The 23,290-nt window shown below is 44.3% G+C and overlaps 1 protein-coding gene across 1 annotated transcript in view; it reads left to right on the top strand.

Moving 5' to 3' along the window:
* The window catches only part of LOC120027630 (POU domain, class 6, transcription factor 2-like), a 124,059-nt gene that overhangs the window by 40,406 nt on the left and 60,363 nt on the right, over positions 1-23,290 (top strand). The window contains exon 4 of the mRNA XM_038972632.1: positions 18,087-18,430. Within this exon, the coding sequence (XP_038828560.1) occupies positions 18,087-18,430 (344 nt within the window). The remainder of the gene's footprint in view (positions 1-18,086; positions 18,431-23,290) is intronic.

Below are 23,290 nucleotides of genomic sequence, written 5' to 3'. Positions count from 1 at the left end.
AACGCCGGCTCGTTCCAGTCACTGGAGGCAGCAAGAGTGCGAAACTCTATAGAGTAATCCGTTATGGATCGATCACCTTGACATAGGGAAGCCAGGGCCCTGGAAGCCTCCTTCCCAAAAACTGAACGATCAAAAACCCGTATCATCTCCTCTTTAAAGTTCGGATAATCGATAGAACACTCAGCCCTTGCCTCCCAGATGGCTGTGCCCCACTCCCGAGCCCGACCAGTAAGGAGTGATATGACGTAAGCGATCCGAGCTCTCTCTCTTGAGTACGTGTTGGGCTGGAGAGAGAACACAATATCACACTGGGTGAGAAAGGAGCGACACTCAGTAGGCTGCCCAGAGTAACATGGTGGGTTATTAACCCTAGGTTCCGGAGACTCGGAAGACCAGGAAGTATCTGGTGGCACGAGACGAAGACTCTGAAACTGTCCAGAGAGATCGGAGACCTGAGCGGCCAGGGTTTCAACGGCATGACGAGCAGCAAACAATTCCTGCTCGTGTCTGCCGAGCATTGCTCCCTGGAACTCGACGGCAGTGTTGCGAGAATCCGTAGTCGCTGGGTCCATTCTTGGTCGGATTCTTCTGTTATGCGGTGAATGAGGACCCAAAAGCGACTTAAGGAAACAGAGTCTTTATTCCAGGCAAAAACAAACAATGATTCTCCTGGAAATTAACATAGGCAAATCCCCAAAACAGGAAACCGAAATCCTCTCGTCAGTTGAGAGGAACGACTGGAGACGCGACCACAGACTGCAGGTCGCTTCAGGAGGACACAGGCCGTAGCTGACAAAGACACCTGCTCACACGCAGCATCTGAAGAAGGCAAAAACACGACAGGGCGGAACAAGGACACAGGACAGCAAACATCAAACAAGAATCCGACAAGGACAGAAGCGGAAAACAGAGGGAGAAATAGGGACTCTAATCAGAGGGCAAAATAGGGGACAGGTGTGAAAGAGTAATGAAGTAGTAGGGAAAATGAGGAACAGCTGGGAGCAGGAACGGAACGATAGAGAGAGAGAGCGAGAGAGGGAGAGAGGGAAAAAACCTAATAAGACCAGCAGAGGGAAACGAATAGAAGGGAAGCACAGGGACAAGACATGATAATAAATGACAAAACATGACATAAACTTCCTTAATAAGCACAATGTCTTGAGTAAAAGCCAAATTGGATTTAAACTAAAACATCGCACAACTGATCATATTTACACCCTACACACCCTGATAGATAAACATCTCCACCAAAATAATACCAAAATATACGCTTGCTTTATCGACTTCCAAAAGCATTTGATTCTATTTGGCATACAGGACTGTTCTAACAAGTTATTGAAAGTGGTGTAGGGGGTAAAACATATGACATAATTAAATCAATGTATACTGGCAATACGTGCAGCATTAAAATTGGTAAGAACAGAATTATTTAACCAGGGACGGGGCCTTCGCCTGGGTTGCAATCTGAGCCCTGCACTCTTCAATATTTACATTAACGAATTGGCCACTATTCTAGAAAAATCCTCAGCCCCTGGTGTTAGTCTCCACAATTCAGAAGTTAAATGCCTACTCTTCGCAGATGACCTATGCCTGCTGTCACCCACAGCACATGGCCTACAGCAGAGCTTGGACCTGCTAGAGCAGTACTGCCAGACCTGGGCCCTGGCAGTAAATCCCAAAAATACGAAAATAATGATTTTCCAGAGAAGATCCAGATCTCAGGGAATTAGACCAAAGTTCTCAATTGGTACAAAATATATAGAGTACTGTACACACTACAATTACTTAGGTTTAAAAATAAGCTCAACTGGACACCTTAATGAGGCAGTGAATGAACTGAGAGAGAAAGCACGCAGGGCATTCTACGCCATTAAAAAGCTAATTCCAATTGAAATACCTATTAAAATTTGGCTAAAACTAATTGAATATGTCATTGAACCAATTGCACTTTATGGCAGCGAGGTGTGGGGTCCACTTGCAAAACAAGATTTCATCAAATGGGACAAACACCCCATTGAAACCCTGCATGCAGAGTTCTGTAAGATTCTCCTACAAGTCCAGAGGAAAACTACAAACAATGCATGCAGGGCAGAATTAGGCCAATATCCACTAATAATAAAAACTCAAAAAAGAGCAATTAAGTTTTGGAAACATCTAAAATACAGTGACCCCCTCTCATATCATTACCAAGCCCTGCAATGCCAGGAGCTGAGCAAAGAAAAGAGTCCCCTCATCCAGCTGGTCCTGGGGCTGAGTTCACAAACCTGTTCTACTAACAAACTGAAGCCTCAGGACCAGAACATCCAATCAATCAGAATAAACCAAATTACAACACAGTCAAAACAAAACTACATTGCTTATTGGGAAACACAAGCACAAACACAAAGCAAAATGCATTGCTATCTGGCCCTAAATCGACAGTACACCGTGGCTAAATATTTGACCATGGTTACTGATCAAAACCTTGACAGAGTACAGGCTCAGTAAGCACAGCCTTGGAGAAGGGTAGGCACAGGAAAACCTGGCTCCCTGTAGAGGAAAGGCTGTGCAACCACTGCACAACAGCAGAACCTGAGAGGGAGCTGCATTTGTCATTTTCCCAAATTTGAAACCCTTATTCAACGGCCTCTCTGATGAGGATAGGCTACCCGTCCTGTTGGGGGAGGACGCAGAGAGCTGTGGGTTGGCAGCGCACTACATTGCTGCCTGCCATAAGTTGAGGGACAGTGTCTGACAGACCAATCAACCTGCACATGTCCTCTACTGTATGTTTATTGTTATTGTTGAATATGTTGGTTATTTTGACCCTTGGTTATTGTTGTTACTGTTGTCCCGTTGACAATTTTGATTCTCATTATTATTTTTTTTTACGTGTTTTTATATTGTAAATATCCAAAATAAGCTTTGGCAATATGTACATTGTTACGTCATGCCAATACAGCGAATTGAATTGAATTGAGAGAGAGACAGACTCTCTTTGATGCCAGTGTAGTAAAGGACAATAGCAATACTAATCAGACATGGTTGTGGGTGCTTCACTACAGCAGGCTCTGGATCTGCCCTAACTTTGGCAGAGAGAGCACTGCGGGAGACAGTCTGCTAACATCATGTCATAAACATAGACTCAAGACATACACTTGAGGTGCTTGTACTGTGTAGGGCGTGATGTTCATTTCTGCACATGCACGTGTTTGTCGCCCAGTAATTTGGGCTGACAATAAAGGTATGTGTGGGAGAATACAGTGCTCTCTTCTGACAGAGAAGTGGTGCACGGAGGCCTAAAATGACTTGAGCTTTGCCAACCGGCATTAAAAATGAAATGACAAAGTTGGAACACATTCCCTTTACCCCAGCCAGCTGTCATTCGATCAACTACTGGACTATAACAATACATTACATTACCAGCCTGACTCACTGTCGTCCCATGCTCAGTCAAATATGGAATGAAAAATGGGATGGTGTTAAAGGAAAGTTTTTTTACTTGTTCGATACTGAATTTGTATTTTAAACCTTAAGGTATTATTATTATAGTCAAAATAATAGATACAAATTCAAACATTTGGCATTTCCATACTTCCAATGTTTCCAGCAAATTACCTCAGTGCCTAGGCATACGAGACGGTTGAAAGCATAATGCAGAATTACCCCTTACTTATTTTACCTCCAGAAGGTTTCCAAAAGATTTGCTGCCCTCACTAATTAAAGGTCTGATTGCCATGGCACGATTCCTAAGCTTTCAGGAACAATCTCTTGTCAAGCATTTTAAATGAACATTGATTTGTGATTTTAAAAATGGTCAGTGAGAGGAAAATTAACTTACGAAATGTTGAAAATGAACTATTAGACAAGGTGCAGTGGGAGAGAGCAGACAGAGATGGTAATTTTGTGGAACTGGAAATCCCGCCTTGACAGAATTGGGTGACATTTTACATTTATCTGTGTTCTGCATGGCTTGTAATGTTAATGGTAATTTTATGGGACTGAACTGGAATGAAAATGGCGTTATCTCAGATTGCCTCCAATGTAGAATTGTGTAAGGGAGCGCAGTTGTATCCTTTATTTCCCATTTTCCAGTAATGTGACTTATTGCATGATCTGTCCTCTGTTTTTGAATGTATGAATTCAGACCATTTTTTTTAAATCAGGCAGTTCTACTCAGAACACCATTACAAACACACACCTTTACTGAAGCAAAGGCTATACAGAGACACTGTAGTATTTTACCACTGGGTTGTTTGAACATTCATCCTCATTGGTTAGAGATTAAGAAATGTGGAGTAAAAAGTACTTGCTGAATGACTTCTGACGCTTTTATTTCCACCGAGCTATTCAAACTGAATTCTCCTCTCGGGATACTTCAAAATCGAGTTACTGACATTGTTAACATTCAGTTGAAGTATGTTGTCTTCAGAAACAGCGCCGAATGCTTTCCAAAGGAATATATATTTATTTCATAATGGACGAGTAGCTATTATTGGAATACAATATTTGTTTAATACAAAAACATCATTATCAATGCACCTTCTCAGTAAAAATCGACCATCTACTTTAAAGAGTCTTTCCGGAAACATGTGTACTTTTTAGCCAGTAGTTCTGAAAGTAGCGCTCAAGGGCCAAAACGGGTCCCCGAAAATTCCGTACTATGTCATTATGTGCAGATGCAGTATGTCATTGCTCACTCTCACTCTCTCTCTCTCTGCTATGCCCACTGAGCCATTGGGCCCGCCCTGCAACCTCATTGTAAAATGCTGGGCAGGCCTGGGCCAGCCTTCTTCTTTCACTGTGAAACTTGTCAATGTGCATCTTGCTAGCTGTCACTGAAATGGCGAGGAGCTAAAACTCATTGGCTGGAGCTCTAATTCCTAGAGGGCTGGCCCACGTAGTCCAAGCTTGCAGTGCTCAAATTTGCGCTACACAGCTTCCAGAAAACAGTCGCTTTCAAACTAGGGATTTCCTGGCTAATTGAGATAAGGTAGTAATTCTACTCATAGATGTTGCATGTAGGAACAACACATCCAGCCCAAAAGAGGGAGGTTTACAAAAGACTTACATAGTCGCCAAAGTTATGGAACGTCTCTTTAATAATAACATGAAATCAATAAAGACTTATCTACTAATCAATAATGCTTACACTCAACCCACATTTACACCTTTTTATCAATAGTCTGTGCACTTAACATGTCCTTTCCCTACAAAGGTCAGACAGGCATACACTAAACACAGGCATTTCAAAAGTAACAGAAGCAACTCAATAGAACAAAGTGCTACTCCAATAAGGGCTCAGGGGGTCACAACACAGCCAGCCCAGCCATATCACACTAAGGTCACTATTAAACATGGCTCTCCAATTCCATGTCTGTGAAACCAGAGAGCTTGTGGTGATATTTGTCAGCATATGGTGTTGAAACAAACCCCATGGCCATTAGGAGAAGCCTGGACCACTAGACTGCTAAAAGCTATCTGTGGTTACTAATTGCTGGCCGGGGTCTAATTGCCTTAATTAATAGCCTTGGTGTCTCAGGCCTGAGACAGGGACAGGGGGGCTTATATCAGTGTCAGATGATTTCTGGGGAGTGGTGTTGGGGTCCCTGGGGGGCCATCTCTGGGCTCACCGCAGACACATCACAGATGGAGATCCATTACTCACTGATCATAAGAGAGCATCACTAACTAGATCTGAGCGTAGAGAGAAAAGCAACGGTTTCTGACTTCGTTCAAACACATCGCCCACCCCTCTCTTCTTGTACTCTCCTCCTCTCCTCCCTCTTTCTCTCTTCCTAGCCTTACTGGTTCCACAGTGACAAAGTAGGCTAGCACCTTTTGCCCTGACCGTGGAGGTTTGTTCAATGAGCTCTCACTGTGAAATTAGCCCTGGTACTCTCATTTTCCAGCTGCAGGGAAATGGTTAAAAGACACAGATCATATGAAATTAGAACTGATTCTACCAATCTGCTGCTTTCCCCTCTGCCTAATCCTCCTCCCAACCCCCTCTCCCCCTCTGCCTGCTCCTCCTCCTAACCCCCTCTTCCCCTCTGCCTGCTCCTCCTTCCAACCCCCTCTTCCCCTCTGCCTGCTCCTCCTCCCAACCCCCTCTTCCCCTCTGCCTGCTCCTCCTCCCAACCCCCTCTCCCCCTCTGCCTGCTCCTCCTCCCAACCCCCTCTCCCCCTCTGCCTGCTCCTCCTCCCAACCCCCTCTTCCCCTCTGCCTGCTCCTCCTCCCAACCCCCTCTCCCCCTCTGCCTGCTCCTCCTCCTAACCCCTTCTTCTCCTTTGCCCTCTCCACTACCCCTTCCTCTTCCCCCTTCAAGCACCTTGTCCGCATCCAGGGAAGACTTCTAAGTTTCAGGTGCATGCATACATTTCTTCTGGTGATGTATTGTCCTGGTGGGGAAATTCACTTACTGCTGCTGCCTTCTGCTGAACCTGTTGCTAGTCAGTGAGCACGATAGGTGTATAAGTGGCGAGGTTCGTCATTCATCATACATTTTTCTTGGACCGCAAATATCTCATATGCGATTCAGGAGGAAACTACTAAAACGGCACAAAGAATCCCTGTAGGTACGCAGCTGAGGTTATATCAAATGGTGTGCAATAAATAATATATGGATTGTTTGCATGTGTAATGGAATAGACATTTTTGATGTTTGCATTTTGCCATCATTCCGGTTTATGGGGTATGAAACTCACAATTAGCGGTGCTCGTGATTGACATTACACATCTCTCATACATTTCTGACACCATCTTTGCCTTGGAATTTTGAAATCAGTTTTTCCCCCCCAATCATATTCGCTGCTGTGTTGTGTTGTATTAAAGAGCATTACTAATCACAAGAGGCCCTGTGTTACTCAGAAGTCTCCACATCACTGGGGCTGACAACGTTGTGCTGGTGGGCATGTTGTGCTGTGCAAAAGTGCTTACACGCTCCCACAGACAACCAAAGGGAATAACTAAAGACAGAAGATGTAGGCAGAAGAATGGAGAGCAAATCCCATTGTTTTGGGGTTATTTCATCCCACTGAATTCTTTCTCTCCTTCTATTCTCACATTTCTCTCTCCAAATTCACTATGGGTCTATGGTGCACTTTCAAACACATATGTAAGCGAGGCAGTGTACAACAAAGGGGCTATGATGTCCTACTCATCCCTACATTGTCTTTTCATTCTTTCAGAATAATTTGATATCTGGGGGAGTGGGTGAGTGAGCAGGCGAGCGAGGCAATGCTTAATAACCCCATAATGTAGCTGCCTGGAAGCTGAGAATGAAAGATGTTTTTTAAAGGACAAGCTGTGTGCTCTCATTTCTCCCTCCCTCCTCTCTTGCTTTCTAATGGCATAATTTCTTTAAACCCCCACAATCCCAACTGTTACCAAAATAATCCCCAATGAAATTCTAATGTAAATTGAGCAGAATATTAGAGGAGCTCGACTACACTCCATTTTGGGAGCAGTAAACGTGGCCCCTCAATCTCTCCCAGCTTTTACTGTCAGTCAGAGAGCACTCAGTCATCTCTGTGCATCAGGTCCACAATATTGATTTTACCACCCACTGAAACAGCCGCATAAACATACATTTTGCATGAGGCTTTTACGCGCGCGGCCTCCTCCTCGGTCTGACAACACATGACGGGACCATGGACAGGCTGTAATAACCCTGGCCTGCCAGGGCTAACAGGCTTGACCGGGGCTCCAGACTCTACTGGAGTACACACCACTGAAGGACAAAAGGCAGAGCTAGAGGGCCAATCATGTCTGTTGTGTTCAGTGACACACATTCTGTATCACCGCCACCTCTGTCGGAACCTCCCTTCTGGACGGACTTTGAAGAGCGACAGAAGCCTGCTACGTTCATAGGGAGTTTCCTACTTGAGTGGGCTAAGCAGCCATGCCTAGTGTGACATCGTTATTGACCATAGTACTGTAGTGATTGATGTATGATATTGGCATTTCACATGGACAGATTAAAGGGTTAAATAGAGTAGGGAAAAAATGAGAAATAATGATTGAAATCAACTATAGCATGTAAATATCTACAGTGATTCAAAACTAAAGTTGTCCCCTCTCCTAACATTACAGTCTCAACTTTTTGTATTCTAATATCTCCATGGAGAGGACTCAATACTTTACAATCCTTCCCCTGGGGGGAGAATTCCACGACACAGCTTGAGATTGCATTGCATCACAAAGGGATCTGTGGATCCCTACAAGCAGTGCGTTTTACTTTGTAAAACCCCATGGCCCACTCAACTCAGTCTCAACTGCTTCCATTTTTGTAGTGTCTAAACACCTCCAAAGTGGTATTGAAACACTGACTGCGGGTAATATTTTTACACAGTTGGATCTTTGATCCCGGTTTTATTTCCCTGTGATTATTCCAACCATGGCCAAGGAGCATGAATCTATTTTGATGCTGAAATTTTAAACCCTTCACTACACAAGACTGTGATGATGAAATATTTTCAGTTTCAGTTCAATATCTATAAAAAAAAAAAGGTGAAGGGAAGCATATCATTATGCTGAATTATTATGCTTGAGCCGCCATTTTGCAAATACCAATAAAATGAACTATTTCTTAGGAGACAGCAATCCTCCTAAAATGATTTACCACTGTGATAAAAGTGGCAACAAATGTTTTCATCCAGTTTATCAGTCCAAGTGAGTTTTTACTCTTAATCCTAGGGGTAAAAATGTCCTTCCTCCGTCATAATTGCAAAGAGCCTCGCCAACCGGCCCATCTCTCTCCAGTGTAGTAATTACCTGTGTGGCTCATTGAGCAACCAATTTAGACGGTGCTTTATGTGCTCCCACTGAGAACGGCGAGGCAGAGACATAATAGGGATGTTGTCCTCTCCTCTCCCTTGACTTGTTCATGAACCACAGCACAGTTTAGAAGACCCCTAAAATACAGGATGAGTCAGAAGAGAAATGTTTATTTACTTCATGAAGGCACCTCTTCAGACCCCTGACTAGGTGTTCAGAGGGTAGTGCGTACAGCCCAGTACATCACTGGGGCCGAGCCTCCTGCCATCCAGGACCTCTATACCAGGCGGTGTCAGAGAAAGGCCCTAAAAATTGTCAGACTCCATCCACCCTAGTCAAATACTGTTCTCTCTGCTACCGAACGGCAAGCGGTACCGGAGCACCAAGTCTAGGTCCAGGAGGCTTCTAAACAGCTTCTACCCCCAAGCCATGAGACTCCTGAACATCTAATCAAATTGCTACCCAGACTATTTGCACTGGCCCCCCTTCCTTTACGCTGCTGCTACTGTCTGTTTATTATCTATGCATAGTCACTTTAATAACTCTACCTACATGTACATATTACCTCGACTAACCAGTGCCCCCGCACATTAACCGGTACCCCCTGTATGTAGCCTCGCTATTGTTATTTTACTACTGCTCTTTAATTATTTGTTACTTTTATTACTTATTTGATTTAATACTTTTTTTTTTTAATGTATTTTTCTTAAAACTGCATTGTTGGTTAAGGGCTTGTAAGTAAGCATTTCACTGTAAGGTCTACACCTGTATTCGGCGCATGTGACAAATACAATTCGATTTGATTTGATTTACTACAACATGCTAATGATGCTGGGCAGAGAGAGAGGCGAAGATAGATAGCGGTCAGAAAGAAGTTTCTCATTTCACTGTGGACTGGAAGGCTTACAGGATAGAGCATTGTTTGTTTTAGGTACATTCGTTTTTGACCTTTTGATGTTTTATACCTGCGAACGTTTGAACACATAATGTACAGTCGTGGCCAAAAGTTTTGTGAATGACACAAATATTAATTTCCACAAAGTTTGCTGCGTCAGTGTCTTTACATATTTTTGTCAGATGTTACTATGGAATACTGAAGTATATTTACAAGCATTTCAAAGGCTTTTATTGACAATTACATGAAGTTGATGCAAAGAGTCATATTTGCAGTGTTGACCCTTCTTTTTCAAGACCTCTGAAATCTGCCCTGGCATGCTGTCAATTAACTTCTGGGCCACATCTTGACTGATGGCAGCCCATTCTTGCATAATCAATGCTTGGAGTTTGTCAGAATTTGTGGTTTTTGTTTGTCCACCCGCCTCTTGAGGATTGACCACAAGTTCTCAATGGGATTAAGGTTTGGGGAGTTTCCTGGCCATGGACCCAAAATATCGATGTTTTGTTCCCCGATCCACTTAGTTATCACTTTTGCCTTATGGCAAGGTGCTCCATCATGCTGGAAAAGGCATTGTTCATCACCAAACTGTTCTTTGATGGTTGGGAAAGTTGCTCTCGGGGGATGTGTTGGTACCATTCTTTATTCATGGCTGTGTTCTTAGGCAAAATTGTGAGTGAGCCCACTCCCTTGGCTGAGAAGCAACCCCACATATGAATGGTCTCAGGATGCTTTACTGTTGGCATGACACAGGACTAATGGTAGCGCTCACCTTGTCTTCTCCGGACAAGCTTTTTTCTGTATGCCTCAAACAATCGGAAAGGGGATTCATCAGAGAAAATGACTTTACCCCAGTCCTCAGCAGTCCAATCCCTGTACCTTTGCAGAATATCAGTCTGTCCCTGATGTTTTTCCTGGAGAAAAGTGGCTTCTTTGCTGCCCTTCTTGACACCAGGCCATCCTCCAAAAGTATTTTCCTCACTGTGCGTGCAGATGCACTCACACCTTCCTGCTGCCATTCCTGAGCAAGCTCTGTACTGGTGGTGCCCCGATCCCGCAGCTGAATCAACTTTAGGAGACGGTCCTGGCGCTTGCTGGACTTTCTTGGGCGCCCTGAAGCCTTCTTCACAACAATTGAACCACTCTCCTTGAAGTTCTTGATGATCCGATAAATGGTTGATTTAGGCAATATCCTTGCCTGTGAAGCCCTTTTTGTGCCAAGCAATGATGACGGCACGTGTTTCCTTGCAGGTAACCATGTTTGTCTGCGGAAGAACAACGATTCCATGCACCACCCTCCTTTTGAAGCTTCCAGTCTGTTATTCGAAACTCAATCAGCATGACCGAGTGATCTCCAGCCATGTCCACCTCAACACTCACACCTGTGTTAACGAGAGAATCACTGACATGATGTCAGCTGGTCCTTTTGTGGCAGGGCTGAAATGCAGTGGAAATGTTTTTGGGGGGGATTCAGTTCATTTGCATGGCAAAGAGGGACTTTGCAATTAATTGCAATTCATCTGATCACTCTTCATAACATTCTGGAGTATATGCAAATTGCCATCATACAAACTGAGGCAGCAGACTTTGTGAAAATGAATATTTGTGTCATTCTCAAAACTTTTGGCCACGACGGTACAGTTTTGCACTGAATGTTGTGACCTAGACTATTATTCGTACTTGAAGAACTCTTTACAGTTCATTGGATGGGCTGGACTCCTCATCTTTATATTGTATTCAAACGGTTTGTGCGATACACACTATACAACGAAAGAAAGAGGAGTGCAGTCCATTCAGTGAAGTGTAAAGAGCAAGTCTATCTATGGGGTAAACTTTGTGGGTTGAAGCCAGGCCAGTCAATGTTCCTTTATCTGGACATGATGGCTACTTCGTTACTGACTCTTTCATGTGGGCCTTGACCTGGCCTTTTCTGTGAGCTGAGTGTGATGAGCATGGATGTAGACACAATCCCATTGAATGCTTCTCCTTTCAATTAGAACATCACCTTTTGCCATTGGTGACCTTCTTTCAATACTGTACATAACTGGACAAATACTTGGCCTTCCTTTATGTTCCGCCTTTTTTATTGCACCTTGTATGAATGTGTCCTAACTCTAAAGAAAGGAGTTACCACACATGCATTGTGCAGAGCAGACAGATATGACTAATGCTCATTACACACACACACACACACACACACACACACACACACACACACACACACACACACACACACACACACACACACACACACACACACACACACACACACACACACACACACACACACACACACACACACAAACACAGGGCTGAGCTGTTGTTAACACAGAGGAGAAAACAACAGAGGCCAAATCAAGCCCAGAGAGAGAACTGCATTAACGGAAAGTTGGCAGGGACCAGAGAGGGGCCTGTGGTAATGAGAGGTGGCTGCTTCTCTCTCCTCCTCTCCTGAGCGACACAGGAAACAAAAATAGCATTGTGTCTGACGAACAAGCAGGTTTTGACCTAGCCTTTTCGACCTCTGACAATCAGCCTCGCTTCGTACTTCACGAAGAGTCAGGGCTGCGGCAGTCAAAGACGACAGTAAGATTTTTTTTTTTACGGTGGCACCATCCCCGGTGAAACAAAGTAGACAAGAGCCTACAGTATCCTGGGTCCTAGAATCACACAGGTCACGTGACTCTTACCCCTCTGTGGTGCAGAGAATCATTGTATGCTGTTTGAGGGATTTCATCTCCCACCTACTGGGACCTCTTATGGTCCAGAAGTGTTACTGAAATGCACATCTAATGTTTTTAGTTGATTTATGTCCTTTTTCTGTGATGTGGCTTATTCCTTATTATCCTCATTAACAGAGGATTGGTGGTTCAACAGTCAGATCGGGACCCTCGCTCTTTTACCACTAAGCATGGTGCCTATATAAGTGAGAGGACCACTCGAACACAGTACTAGGATCGGTGAGCACGCAGCCAGGGAAGTGTAGTGCATATAATGAGCTCCATAGGATCCCAGCAGCCTTTTGGCCTGTCTCCAACTTCACCGAGCCTCCCTTTCTCTTCCTCCATCCACTGTCTGCTTGAGGAGGAGGGAGGGAGAGCACAAACAATTAGCGGAGACAGGGCTGCTGGATCATGTGCTCAGCCAAAGCCATCAGACAGCCGCAGTTAGAAGAATGTGCTTCCTAAAACCGGGTGCCCAGTTACAAGGGGGAGAAGGGTCAGTGGGCTTGAAAGTCTTCTTCACAAGATGATAGAATTTATAAACCACAGCTGTTAAAGAATATAGTTACCTGTGGTGCAGCCCTTATAATAAGGCCACATGGGGCTTCTTCCATATTCCCTCAGTATTTGTTTTCCTTCTTCTTCATATTCTTTTGTCGTGCCACTCTTTCCTCCTCTGCCTCGGGTCAGCGCTTGGAGGAAATTCTCCAAATCCTCTTTGATCGTCCCTAGGTTTCGACGTTTTTTTTTGTTGTTTTTTTTACAGACATTTTCTATTTCTCTCTCTCGGTCGTGCACTCCTTTTCGTTTGTTCGTTCGGTCTTTCTTTCATTCGTCCCATTTTCCATCTTTTAACTGGCGCACTCCACATTTTTCTTGCGGTTCACTTGTAAGGGAAGACCGAGAGAGGCGCCCGGTCCTGTCATACTTTGCGAGACAACTTGCCCCAACATTTCAAGTGAGAATTGGACTCTTGGCTTTCGCGAGCCCAAGATGATATATAATTCATGGTGGGGTTTGGGAGAGGTGTCAATGTGTCAGGAGGTAGAAGAAATGTGAAAGTGTTGCTGCTGTTTACTGGCCCAGAGACAATGGCCACGTCCTAAATGGAAACCTATTCCTTTTAAAGTGCAACACTTTTGAGCAGGGTCCGATAGGGCTCTGGTAAAAAGGAGTGCATCATATAAGGAATAGGGTGCCATTTGAGACGTACTCACTAGCTTCCTTCGCTGGCATTCTCGTCTGCTACTTAGAACGGGGGAAAGGGGGAGGTCTTGATCAAATGTCCGCATGCACCTCTCCAGAACCAGCAGCGACCAGACTAATCAAAGAAGTGTCTGCCCTGATGTTTTATTTATTCATCTCACTATGAAACATAATTAGTGAAGTGCAATGATTCAGTACGTATACAAGTTTGTCTACCCCTCTATTCACGAATGCTCTGTTGCGTTATCAATACGCCAATCAACACCATTTTTTGGTGCCATTGATCTGTTGTTATTCTCTCAATTTCTCGAGACCTCTCGTTGTTTTTTTAAGGCTGAAAAACAACTATTGCGGTAGCCTTGTTACTAAAGGTTATATTGATGTTATACGGCTTAAAATAGCATTCATAACATATAGAAAGTAGATAATAGTACTTTGGCAATATACTGTAGTACACTCACACGTAGTCCCAGAACTGGCAAAAACAAAGTCTTAGGCTGCAGGTAGCCCTACAGTAGCCCTCTGAATATCAATCAGATCTTTGTATGGTGCACCACATCCCCCAGTACCTCTTCCCAAGGAAGTCAAGTAGATTCACAGTCAAATGAATGGCCAAACCTTCTATGTCTCAGAGCGTAGTCTTCTCCTTCTTTTTACTGGAGAACGAGTGGGTCAGGTAGAAATGTGATGTATTGGTCAAATCAACTGGTATGCATGTCTTTTTATTTGGTTTTGTTATTATAAATCGTCTGGGTTTTGCACTCTCTTCATTCTAATTGCTGAGTGATAAGGATAAAATGCTGTTTGCCTGGGGTCAATACAGTCACTTATACAGTCACTTATACAGTCACTTATACAGTCACTTAGGGCTTTGTTAAACAATAAGAACCAAGGGATTTCAGAGTCAATGGTTGCAAATTTGTGCCATCACATACTGTACTATAGAAGGGCTGAATACAGTGCACTAGGAAAGTATTCAGACCCCTTGACTTTTTCCACATTTTGTTACATTACAGCCTTATTCTGAAATTGATGAAATTGTTTTTTCCCCCTCACCAATCTACACACAATATCCCATAATGACAATGCAAAAACAGATTTTTAGAAAACTGAAATATCACATTTACACAAGTATTCAGACCCTTTACTCGGTACATTGTTGAAGAACCTTTGGCAGTGATTACAGCCTCAAGTCTTCTTGGGTATAACGCTACAAGCTTGGCACACCTGTATTTGGGGAGTTTCTCCCAGTCTTCTCTGCAGATCCTCACAAGCTCTGTCAGGTTGGATGGGGAGCGTCGCTGCACAGCTATTTTCAGGTCTCTCCAGAGATGTTAGGTCGAGTTCAAGTCCAGGCTCTGGCTGGGCCACTCAAGGACATTCAGAGACTTGTCCCAAAGCCACTCCTGCGTTGTCTTGGCTGTGTGCTTAGGGTCGTTGTCCTGTTGGAAGGTGAACCTTTGCCCCATTCTGAGGTCCTGAGCTCTCTGGAGCAGGTTTTCATCAAGGATCTCTCTGTACTTTGCTCCATTCATTTCCCTCGATCCCGAATAGTCTCCCAGTCCCTGCCTCTGAAAAACATTCACACAGCATGATGCTGCCACCACCATGCTTCACCGAAGGGATGGTATTGGTCAGGTATTGCCTGGTTTCCTCCAGACGTGACGCTTGGCATTCAGGCCAAAGAATTCAATCTTGGTTTCATTAGACCAGAGAATCTTATTCCTCATGGTCTGAGAGTCCTTCAGGTGTATTTTGGCAAACACCAAGCGGGCTGTCATGTGCCATTTACAGAGATGTGGCTTCCGTCTGGCCACTCTAACATACTCTAAAGGCCTGATTGGTGGAGTGCTGCAGAGATGGTTGTCCTTCTGGAAGGTTCTCCCATCTCCACAGAGGAACTCACTATCAGGGTGACCATCTGGTTCTTGGTCACCTCCCTGACCAAGGCTCTTCTCCCCGATTGCTCAGTTTGTCCGTGTGGCCAGCTCTAGGAAGAGTCTTGGTGGTTCATAACTTCTTCCATTTAAGAATGATGGAGGCCACTGTGTTCTTGCGGACCTTCAATGCTGCAGAGTTTTTTTTGATACCCTTCGCCAGATCTGTACATCGACAAAATCCTCTCTCGGAGCTCTATGGACAATTCATTCGACCTCATGGCTTAGTTTTTGATATGCATTGTCAACTGTGGGACCTTCTATAGACAGGTGTGTGCCTTTCCAAATCATGTCCAATCAATTGAATTTATTGTAGAAACAGCTCAAAGATGATCAATGGAAACAGGATGCACTTGAGCTCAATTTCAAAGCAAAGGATCTGAATACTTATGTAAATAAGGTATTTCTGTTTTTTATTTTTAATACATTTGCAAAAAATTCTAAAAACCTGTTTTCGCTTTGTCATTATGGGGTATTTTGTAGATTGATGAGGATGATTTTTTATTTAATACATTTTAGAATAAGGCTGTAACGCAACAAAATGTGGAATAAGTGAAGGGGTCTGAATACTTTCTGAATGCACTGTACATGTACAGTGTCCTGTATTGCATATTATGGGAGTGAAAATGTATTCCTTTCCCGTCTTGTCCTGTACATTTTTTCCTGTACTGTCCTGATCCCGCAACAGTCTACAACCCCGGAACTTTCCTGTCCCTTCCCGATAAAAATCACTCCTGTCCCGTCCCATGCTAGTTTTTGCACTCAGAAATATGTTGGCTATTGTGCTTGTTTAGGAAGTATTGAAAATAATTTCAGTAATGTAATATGCGACTGTGCTATGTGGTTGTCTTTACTATTTTAGTTAAATGCAATGACTGTAGGCCTAAATCGCTCTGGATAAGAGGATATTCTAAATGACCTGAATGTAGATCGATTAAGGCTGGAGGATGAGGACAGAGACAGCCTACACCAGCCAAACCCAGATGACGCTGGGCCAATTGCGCCTCCCAATCACAGCTGGTTGTGATACAGCCTGGATTCAAACCAGGTTGTCTGTAGTGACACCTCTAGCACTAGGATGCCGCGCCTTAGACCGCTGCGCCACCTGGGAGCCCCGTATGAACATTTACAACATGAACATACAAAATAGAAACCGAGTGGCAGTACTGCATAAGTCAATCTATTTCTACTTTGCTCTTCACCTCAGATGATACGGGTTGAGTTAAATACATTACCAATTGGGCTTGACAGTAAAGTTGTTAGGAGTACAGCTATGCCGCTTCTCCCGTTCTCCGGTTGGTAGCCTATTTGATTAAACCGCAGCATTTCTTACAAGCCTTCCGTGTCAAAGACAACTCCATAAAATGTTGCTAAAACATCGCTCTTTCCTTGGCTCTAATGTTAATGTTAGCGATGGGTCCGTGGCTGCAACAAGACATTGCAATTCCTTGAACGCTTCGTCATTTAGACTACTGATGTAGGTTGGCATCTGAACCCTGAGCAACTGGAGTGAGCCGACAGAAGGGGCAGAGGGGAAATGACCTTTAAAACAAATGTTTATTAAGTAAACTATATAAAGCCTACCCAGTTGTTGTTTCATGAAATGTTCCACACATGACATATTTATATATTTATAATAGTTATAAAAACATTGTATAACTATTCCTGTACTGCCCGTTCCTGTAGACCAGGGGTGTCAAACTCATTCCACGGAGGGCCTAGTGTCTGCAGGTTTTTGGTTTTTCCTTTCAATAAAGCCCTAGACAACCAGGTGTGGGGAGTTCCTAACTAATTAGTGATGTTAATTCATCAATCAAGTACAAGGGAGGAGCGAAAACCCGCAGACACTCGGCCCCCCGTGGAATGAGTTTGACACCTGTGCTGTAGACTGTTGATCCTGCCCCATCCTGTCTCGAACTTGACTCTAGAATGTTACTCCCGTTCCTGCCAGAATCCCGCGAGATTCGGGAGTCCTGTTCCCCTGTCAAACTCGAGTATGCGTGCCTGTCTCCCTGAAACGTCTCTGTGTGTTTCACTGAAACGGTGCATGAAATGTATTAACATTTAAATCTAGGAATGAGGATAATGGCATGCCATTATTGAATCCAATTAGTTAATGGATTGATTTCTTAAGATGTCCAGTCAAGATGAATGGCTCTTCATAGGAGATTTTCTGCAATTAAACCCAAGATCGTGGCATTCATTGCGTGAAATTGAACAGATTCTCTCTAGAGAGAGCAATTATGTCAATCAATGTATATAGCTTTGTCCTCTAACTTGAAGTTAAGTGGTTCTGTAAGTCCGTTGTAAAAGTTAAAATACTACAGGACCTTGTTGTGGCGCTGCCCAATTTACATCATCGTTCCACATCTCCACATGTATCGTATGTCTGAGGCGAGAGCATTCTTTTTCAGTATGATAACCTGACTGCTGGTTTTCATGATTGCACATGAAGGTCTTACAATAGCTTTTGAATGTCTCTGCCTAGTTTTAGACGGTGATGACGATAACAATGGAGATGATATCAGGAGGTTGACCCTCTGCTTCTGTTTCTCTTCCTTCTTCAGCTACCTCATCCCTGAACTCCCAGCTTCAGCACCTGCAGCAGCTCCAACAGATACAACAGCACCACCATCAGCAACAACAGCACCACCATCAGCAACAACAGCACCACCATCAGCAGCATCAACACTCCCACAGCCACGCCCACAACCAGCTGTCATCGCGGGGTCGCATGACCCCGCCCAGCCTTCAGCAGTCCTCTGTCTCGGTCCCCTCCCCTGGCTCCGCCTCCTCCTCCACCACCTCCATGACTGGCTCTGGCCAACCGCCACAGTCTTCGCCCCTCCGGCAAAACCAATCGCCGGCCCGCAGCCTACCCTCGCCCGTCACCCCGCCCATGCCACTGCAGGTGAGCTCACTCTTACCCCCTCCTGTTAGCGTACGCCAATGGTTTAGTCACAAAATGATCTATAACTTTGTTATCCAAGTTGGAAGAATAGTCGTTTACGTAGACCTTACTGCTTATTGCTGCTGCACCTTTGACACCCTCATACAAAACTTCAGCAAATGGATGTGTTTTTCAATTGTCTTACTAGGGGTGATATGCTATTGTTGGGTGCGTTGTATAGAGACAGAGGCCAACCTTGAGAACACAATGCTGATGCCTACTTAATAGACCTTGTTTGTCCAGGTACTCTGTTCTATACTTGATATGAACCAAGACCCAGTGTTTGACTCCCGGCAGCCAGCTCTGCTGTCAGTGTGGGGAACATAAAATGTGCATCTCATTGACAAGGTCATCCTACAGTGAGATGTTTCTTCAAAGCACAGTAAACCCGAGTCTCGAGCCATCATGCATAACTTTTACAACTGATCCATCTCGGATAGATCGTGTTATCCATCCCAGCTCTCATCAACATTTATCAGTCCTTTTTAGCTTAGCTGCCCTTCCCTTCCCTCATCCGACCTCCTTTTCAGTCAGTTTGTCTGTCCATCAATCTCGGCCCCCTTCTGTCCATCTGACGATAATAACCTATTTTATATCCCTGTGGTTTCATTTCTGGTGGAGCCTGGCCAGGGTCGCCTCCCTCTCCTCAGCCACATTCATCAGCGTCAGGCCCTTATTGGGTTGTGGCGCTGCACCCTTCTTTAAGGCCGGGATGAGTACAGCCATTTGTTTCCCCCCTTGCACCCGTCTCCGGCCCTGTCATGGCCCAGTGAGACTCAGCAGGAAAAACAAGACGCCCGCATTTAATGACCTCCAAAGGCTTGCTAGCTGCTGCCTGCCTCCCAGACCTAGATGCCAACCATATACTGTAGCCACAGTCCAGCCATGGCAATGAACCCTGAGCGCTGACGGTAGATTGGGCTAGTCAAAGGCTGTGTATCCCAAATGGCACCCTATTCCCTTCATAGTGCACTACTTCTGGCCTGGGCCCATATGGCTCTGGTCAAAAGTAGTGCACTATATAGTAAGCTTGGGCGGTATACCGTGTACAAGGGGTATTTGGAAATAGCCACGGGATGGTTTTTCAATAACGTCAAAACCGTTGAAACTAATTCTTTGACGTTTGCATATACATTTTAATATTTGTAGCTACTTTTTAAGTAAATACCTGCAGTCAACTTGTGCAACGTGTTAGAAGATAAAGCAGATTGCGTTCTTCATTTCACTTGTCACATTATTTTCCATTATGAAGCTTACCGTAGTTCCCCAGAACAGTTGAGCCAGTCACGTGTTTGTTTGTAAATATATATTGAAACTCAAGCGTGTTTTGTTGCTTCAATAGAGTGATCAGGGACCTGCAGCTATAGTTTTCATTCACAGAAAATACATTAGTGCAACACATTCGGCAGAAAGTAGCTTCATTTGCATCAGATGACAACAGAAGTGAAACGCTATTTGGCTGGCAGCCACAGTTGTAGGCTAAATTAGCTTACAATAAAAAAGCAAGGTCTTTTTTGAAAAAAACTATGCATGGCCGTCATATTTCTGTTTATCATAGAAAGAATGTAGCCAGCTACATTTCCTCATGTTTTTCTAGCATTTTACTTGAGAACAGTAGGCTGGCTACACCTAGAAAAGTACTGGAGAAAAGTAGCTCCACATCAGTCAAAGAGCTGTCTGCTGATAGAATGCCCGTTAGTGAATTCTCATCTGAGTGGAGAAATGCAACTGAAGCATAACATTAGTCTGAAGCCGAGCTGCATTTACAAAACGCAGCAAGATATTTCTTATGCGTTTTAGAATTCTGTGTCAACGCGACCCCCGTGTTGGAGAAGTCAAAGCCCTTTGGATGAGTTATCTGTACAGCTGCAACCGCTATCTTTTGATTTCCTTACGTTTTCTTCTCTTCTCCTTTCTCGGCCCATCTGCTCCTCAGAGCAGAGCAGGCAGGCCCGTTGCCCTAGAGTGGGGACACATGCTGCTCTAAAGCCAGTACTGTTCATTTGGACAATATCTCTCGTTCACATTCGCTTGTAAATGTCAAAACGTAACAAAAATGACATATGTAGCTCCCTACAGTATATGTGTATAACTTTGAGCTGGACTGCGTGTCTTTGTAATTATTTATTTTTTGGTTTGCGCTCATTAGCATATTTAGTTAGCAGCCTCTATGGAAATTCACTGTTACGTGTACAAATGTTGTTAGTATTCTGGTAATAGACGCTAAGTTGTTTTTTATTTTATTTTTTATGTTGCCGCCCCCTTGTGTAATAAGCCGGTAATACCGTAAATCCCGGGATGAGAGAAGGCGGTATGACGATTTGAAAATCTGGATACCACCCAACCATACTAAATAGGGAATAATGTGCTATTTGGGATGAACACACAGTACTGGTCCACTCAGACACGCCCAGCATAAGGGCCAAAGCCTAACAATAATGTTATTTTCTGGAGTAAATAAGTGTTCTAATGTTAGTACATTACAGTCAAGCAAAGCCCCCCATTTTTCTCTCTGAATATTTTAGTCTGTTTGAGGAATGTCTTAGAAAGCATGGCTTTTATAGAACTTCTTTGAAAGCAGAGCTACAGAGAGCAATCCCTGCCTGTGCCTGGCATACTCACAATACATTCTAATGCTTTATTAAAATGAGAAATCCTCATTTATTAGTGCTATTATGACATCTTTCCACCAGTTTCCCCACAATCACACCCTGTTCTTAGCATGGATTGTATTGGATAAAGAAGCTGAGATCCTGATTATAATGACTGGGGATAGACAGATATATAGATCAATTGACCACCCTGGAGGGGAGCCGAAGAGGCCATCATTAAGATATTGCCTCGTCCAATGGTATTACGGCTGATGTGAGAGGGAGGTAGGCAGGCTAGGTGTGAAATGTTTCATCTCTCTCTGGCTCAGTGCTGGGGTTGTCACTGAGGGCGTTGCTATGCCACCCGGTGAGGGTCCCTCCGTGGACAGTTCTTGTGTGTGTCCCAAATGGCACCCTATTCCCTACGTAGTGCACCACTTTTGACCGGGGTGCACTACGTAGTGCACTACGCAGGGAATAAGGTGCCAATTGGGACACAACCCTTCTCTGCTGAAAGCACTCCTGCCCAGGTCTCGACACACTCAAGTCTGCAATATGATTTGGGCCCCTCCATCCATCTGCACCCTCCACCCTCAACACCCAGGTCAATGATTACATTTTCAGTTAAGAGTCACTGAGCATCAATTTGGTTAATCCATAGAGGCCTCCATCCGGGGAGAGTCCCCATCTGTAACCCCCTGAGTGTGTGTGTGGGGGTGTGTGTGGTGGTGCGTGCGTGTGTGGGTGGGTGCGTGTGTGTGTGCATGCATGCTACATTAAACCTTTCCTCTGAGAATTCTAAACCATAATTGGCCTTAGAGTACATTTTCATTATATATTTTGCATTATTGCTTTGGCCATGTGGGACTAAAATACAAAAGTGTTGTATTGGGTATCTATACAGCCATAATTAGTCCTCACATTAGGTTATTGGGCTCTTGTCGAAAGTTGTGCACTAAATAGGGAATAGTGTGCCATTTGGGATGCACATAGTACAGATCACAGCCCTTTTATTGTTCACCTATTATTCACACACACAAGACCACTCAGCCATTCAACCATTTGTTTTAAGAACCAGAGGGAGTGTCAGATAGACAAACAGTCATTAGGATACTATTACTCTCCTAATTGTCCCCCACTGGGAGATGATGCTCACATTGAACCTTTTAGAATAGAATCAACAGTCCGAGCTCGTCTTTGCATGTAGAGAAACTAACATCCACTGGCTTCTAACGTCAACATTAGAGTGGATGAAGAGAAACGATGCTGCTGTTTCACTGTTACTCCCTTCTTGTTTCAGTAGAGTAGCCTAACAGCCTAGGTTACTGGCGGACTCTCCACAGTTTAACTTTGAGCACAACGAGAGGTTCACTCTCCCGTTTCTCGGTGCGTCTCCACCACAGCAGCCAGCCCTACTACACTACTACCTCCTGTCTACCACCCCACTCCAGCATGCTGAGTTCCAGGCGCTCACAGAGGGGGCCTCAGCCTCCCTCCACAGTGATGACAAATAGACGGGGAGGGAGATTATGAAATTTGCTTAAGTGTGTTAATGGCCTGATTGCTGGATCCGGGCTGGATTTGCTGGAAGTTGATTGAATAGAGGTGCGGGTTTTCTCCACGCCCAGCAGAGCTCAGGGATTTGACGGCACTCGCCAAGTCTGTTACACCAGAATTGATCTTAATTAGATCTGAAAGACCTGCCACAGCAGAATGGTCGCGGCGATTAAAATGAAAAACAGGAGAAATTACTGATCAAATTAATCATAATGTCGGGCTACAGCTGTAGGTCTGGTGTAATTTGCCAGTCCACTGAGTTACATCGGCCCCGGCAGGGAGAGGCAGAGGAGGGAGAGAGAGGCTGCTACATACTGATCCGTGGCAGTGGGAGGCTTAAGCCAGCCCATCAACTCTCTCTAATTCCATTCGCTGAGCCCGGGCCCTCGTGACCCCTGTGCGCCATTCAATGGAGCTAACACACTCACAGGCACACACACACACACACAAGAGACACAGGTTTGCATGCACACACACACACATTCTACCATATGTTATCACTCTCTTCCACTCTTTCTTTTCACATTCTATTCCTTTCATTTCTGTTTGATTTGTTTCTTTTTCTGAGTTCTCACATGTCCTTTCTCCACTTTCCTGTTCTTCTATAGAAACAAGAATGTAGAATGTCTCTTAACGCAAACTGTCTGGTTGGTTAGGTACGATACTCAGTCTG

This window comes from Salvelinus namaycush, chromosome 33 (assembly GCF_016432855.1).
Source record: "Salvelinus namaycush isolate Seneca chromosome 33, SaNama_1.0, whole genome shotgun sequence".
Lineage (NCBI taxonomy): Eukaryota > Metazoa > Chordata > Actinopteri > Salmoniformes > Salmonidae > Salvelinus > Salvelinus namaycush.
The sequence above is the reverse complement of the archived record's forward strand: the minus strand, read 5'-3'. Positions and strand labels throughout refer to the sequence as shown.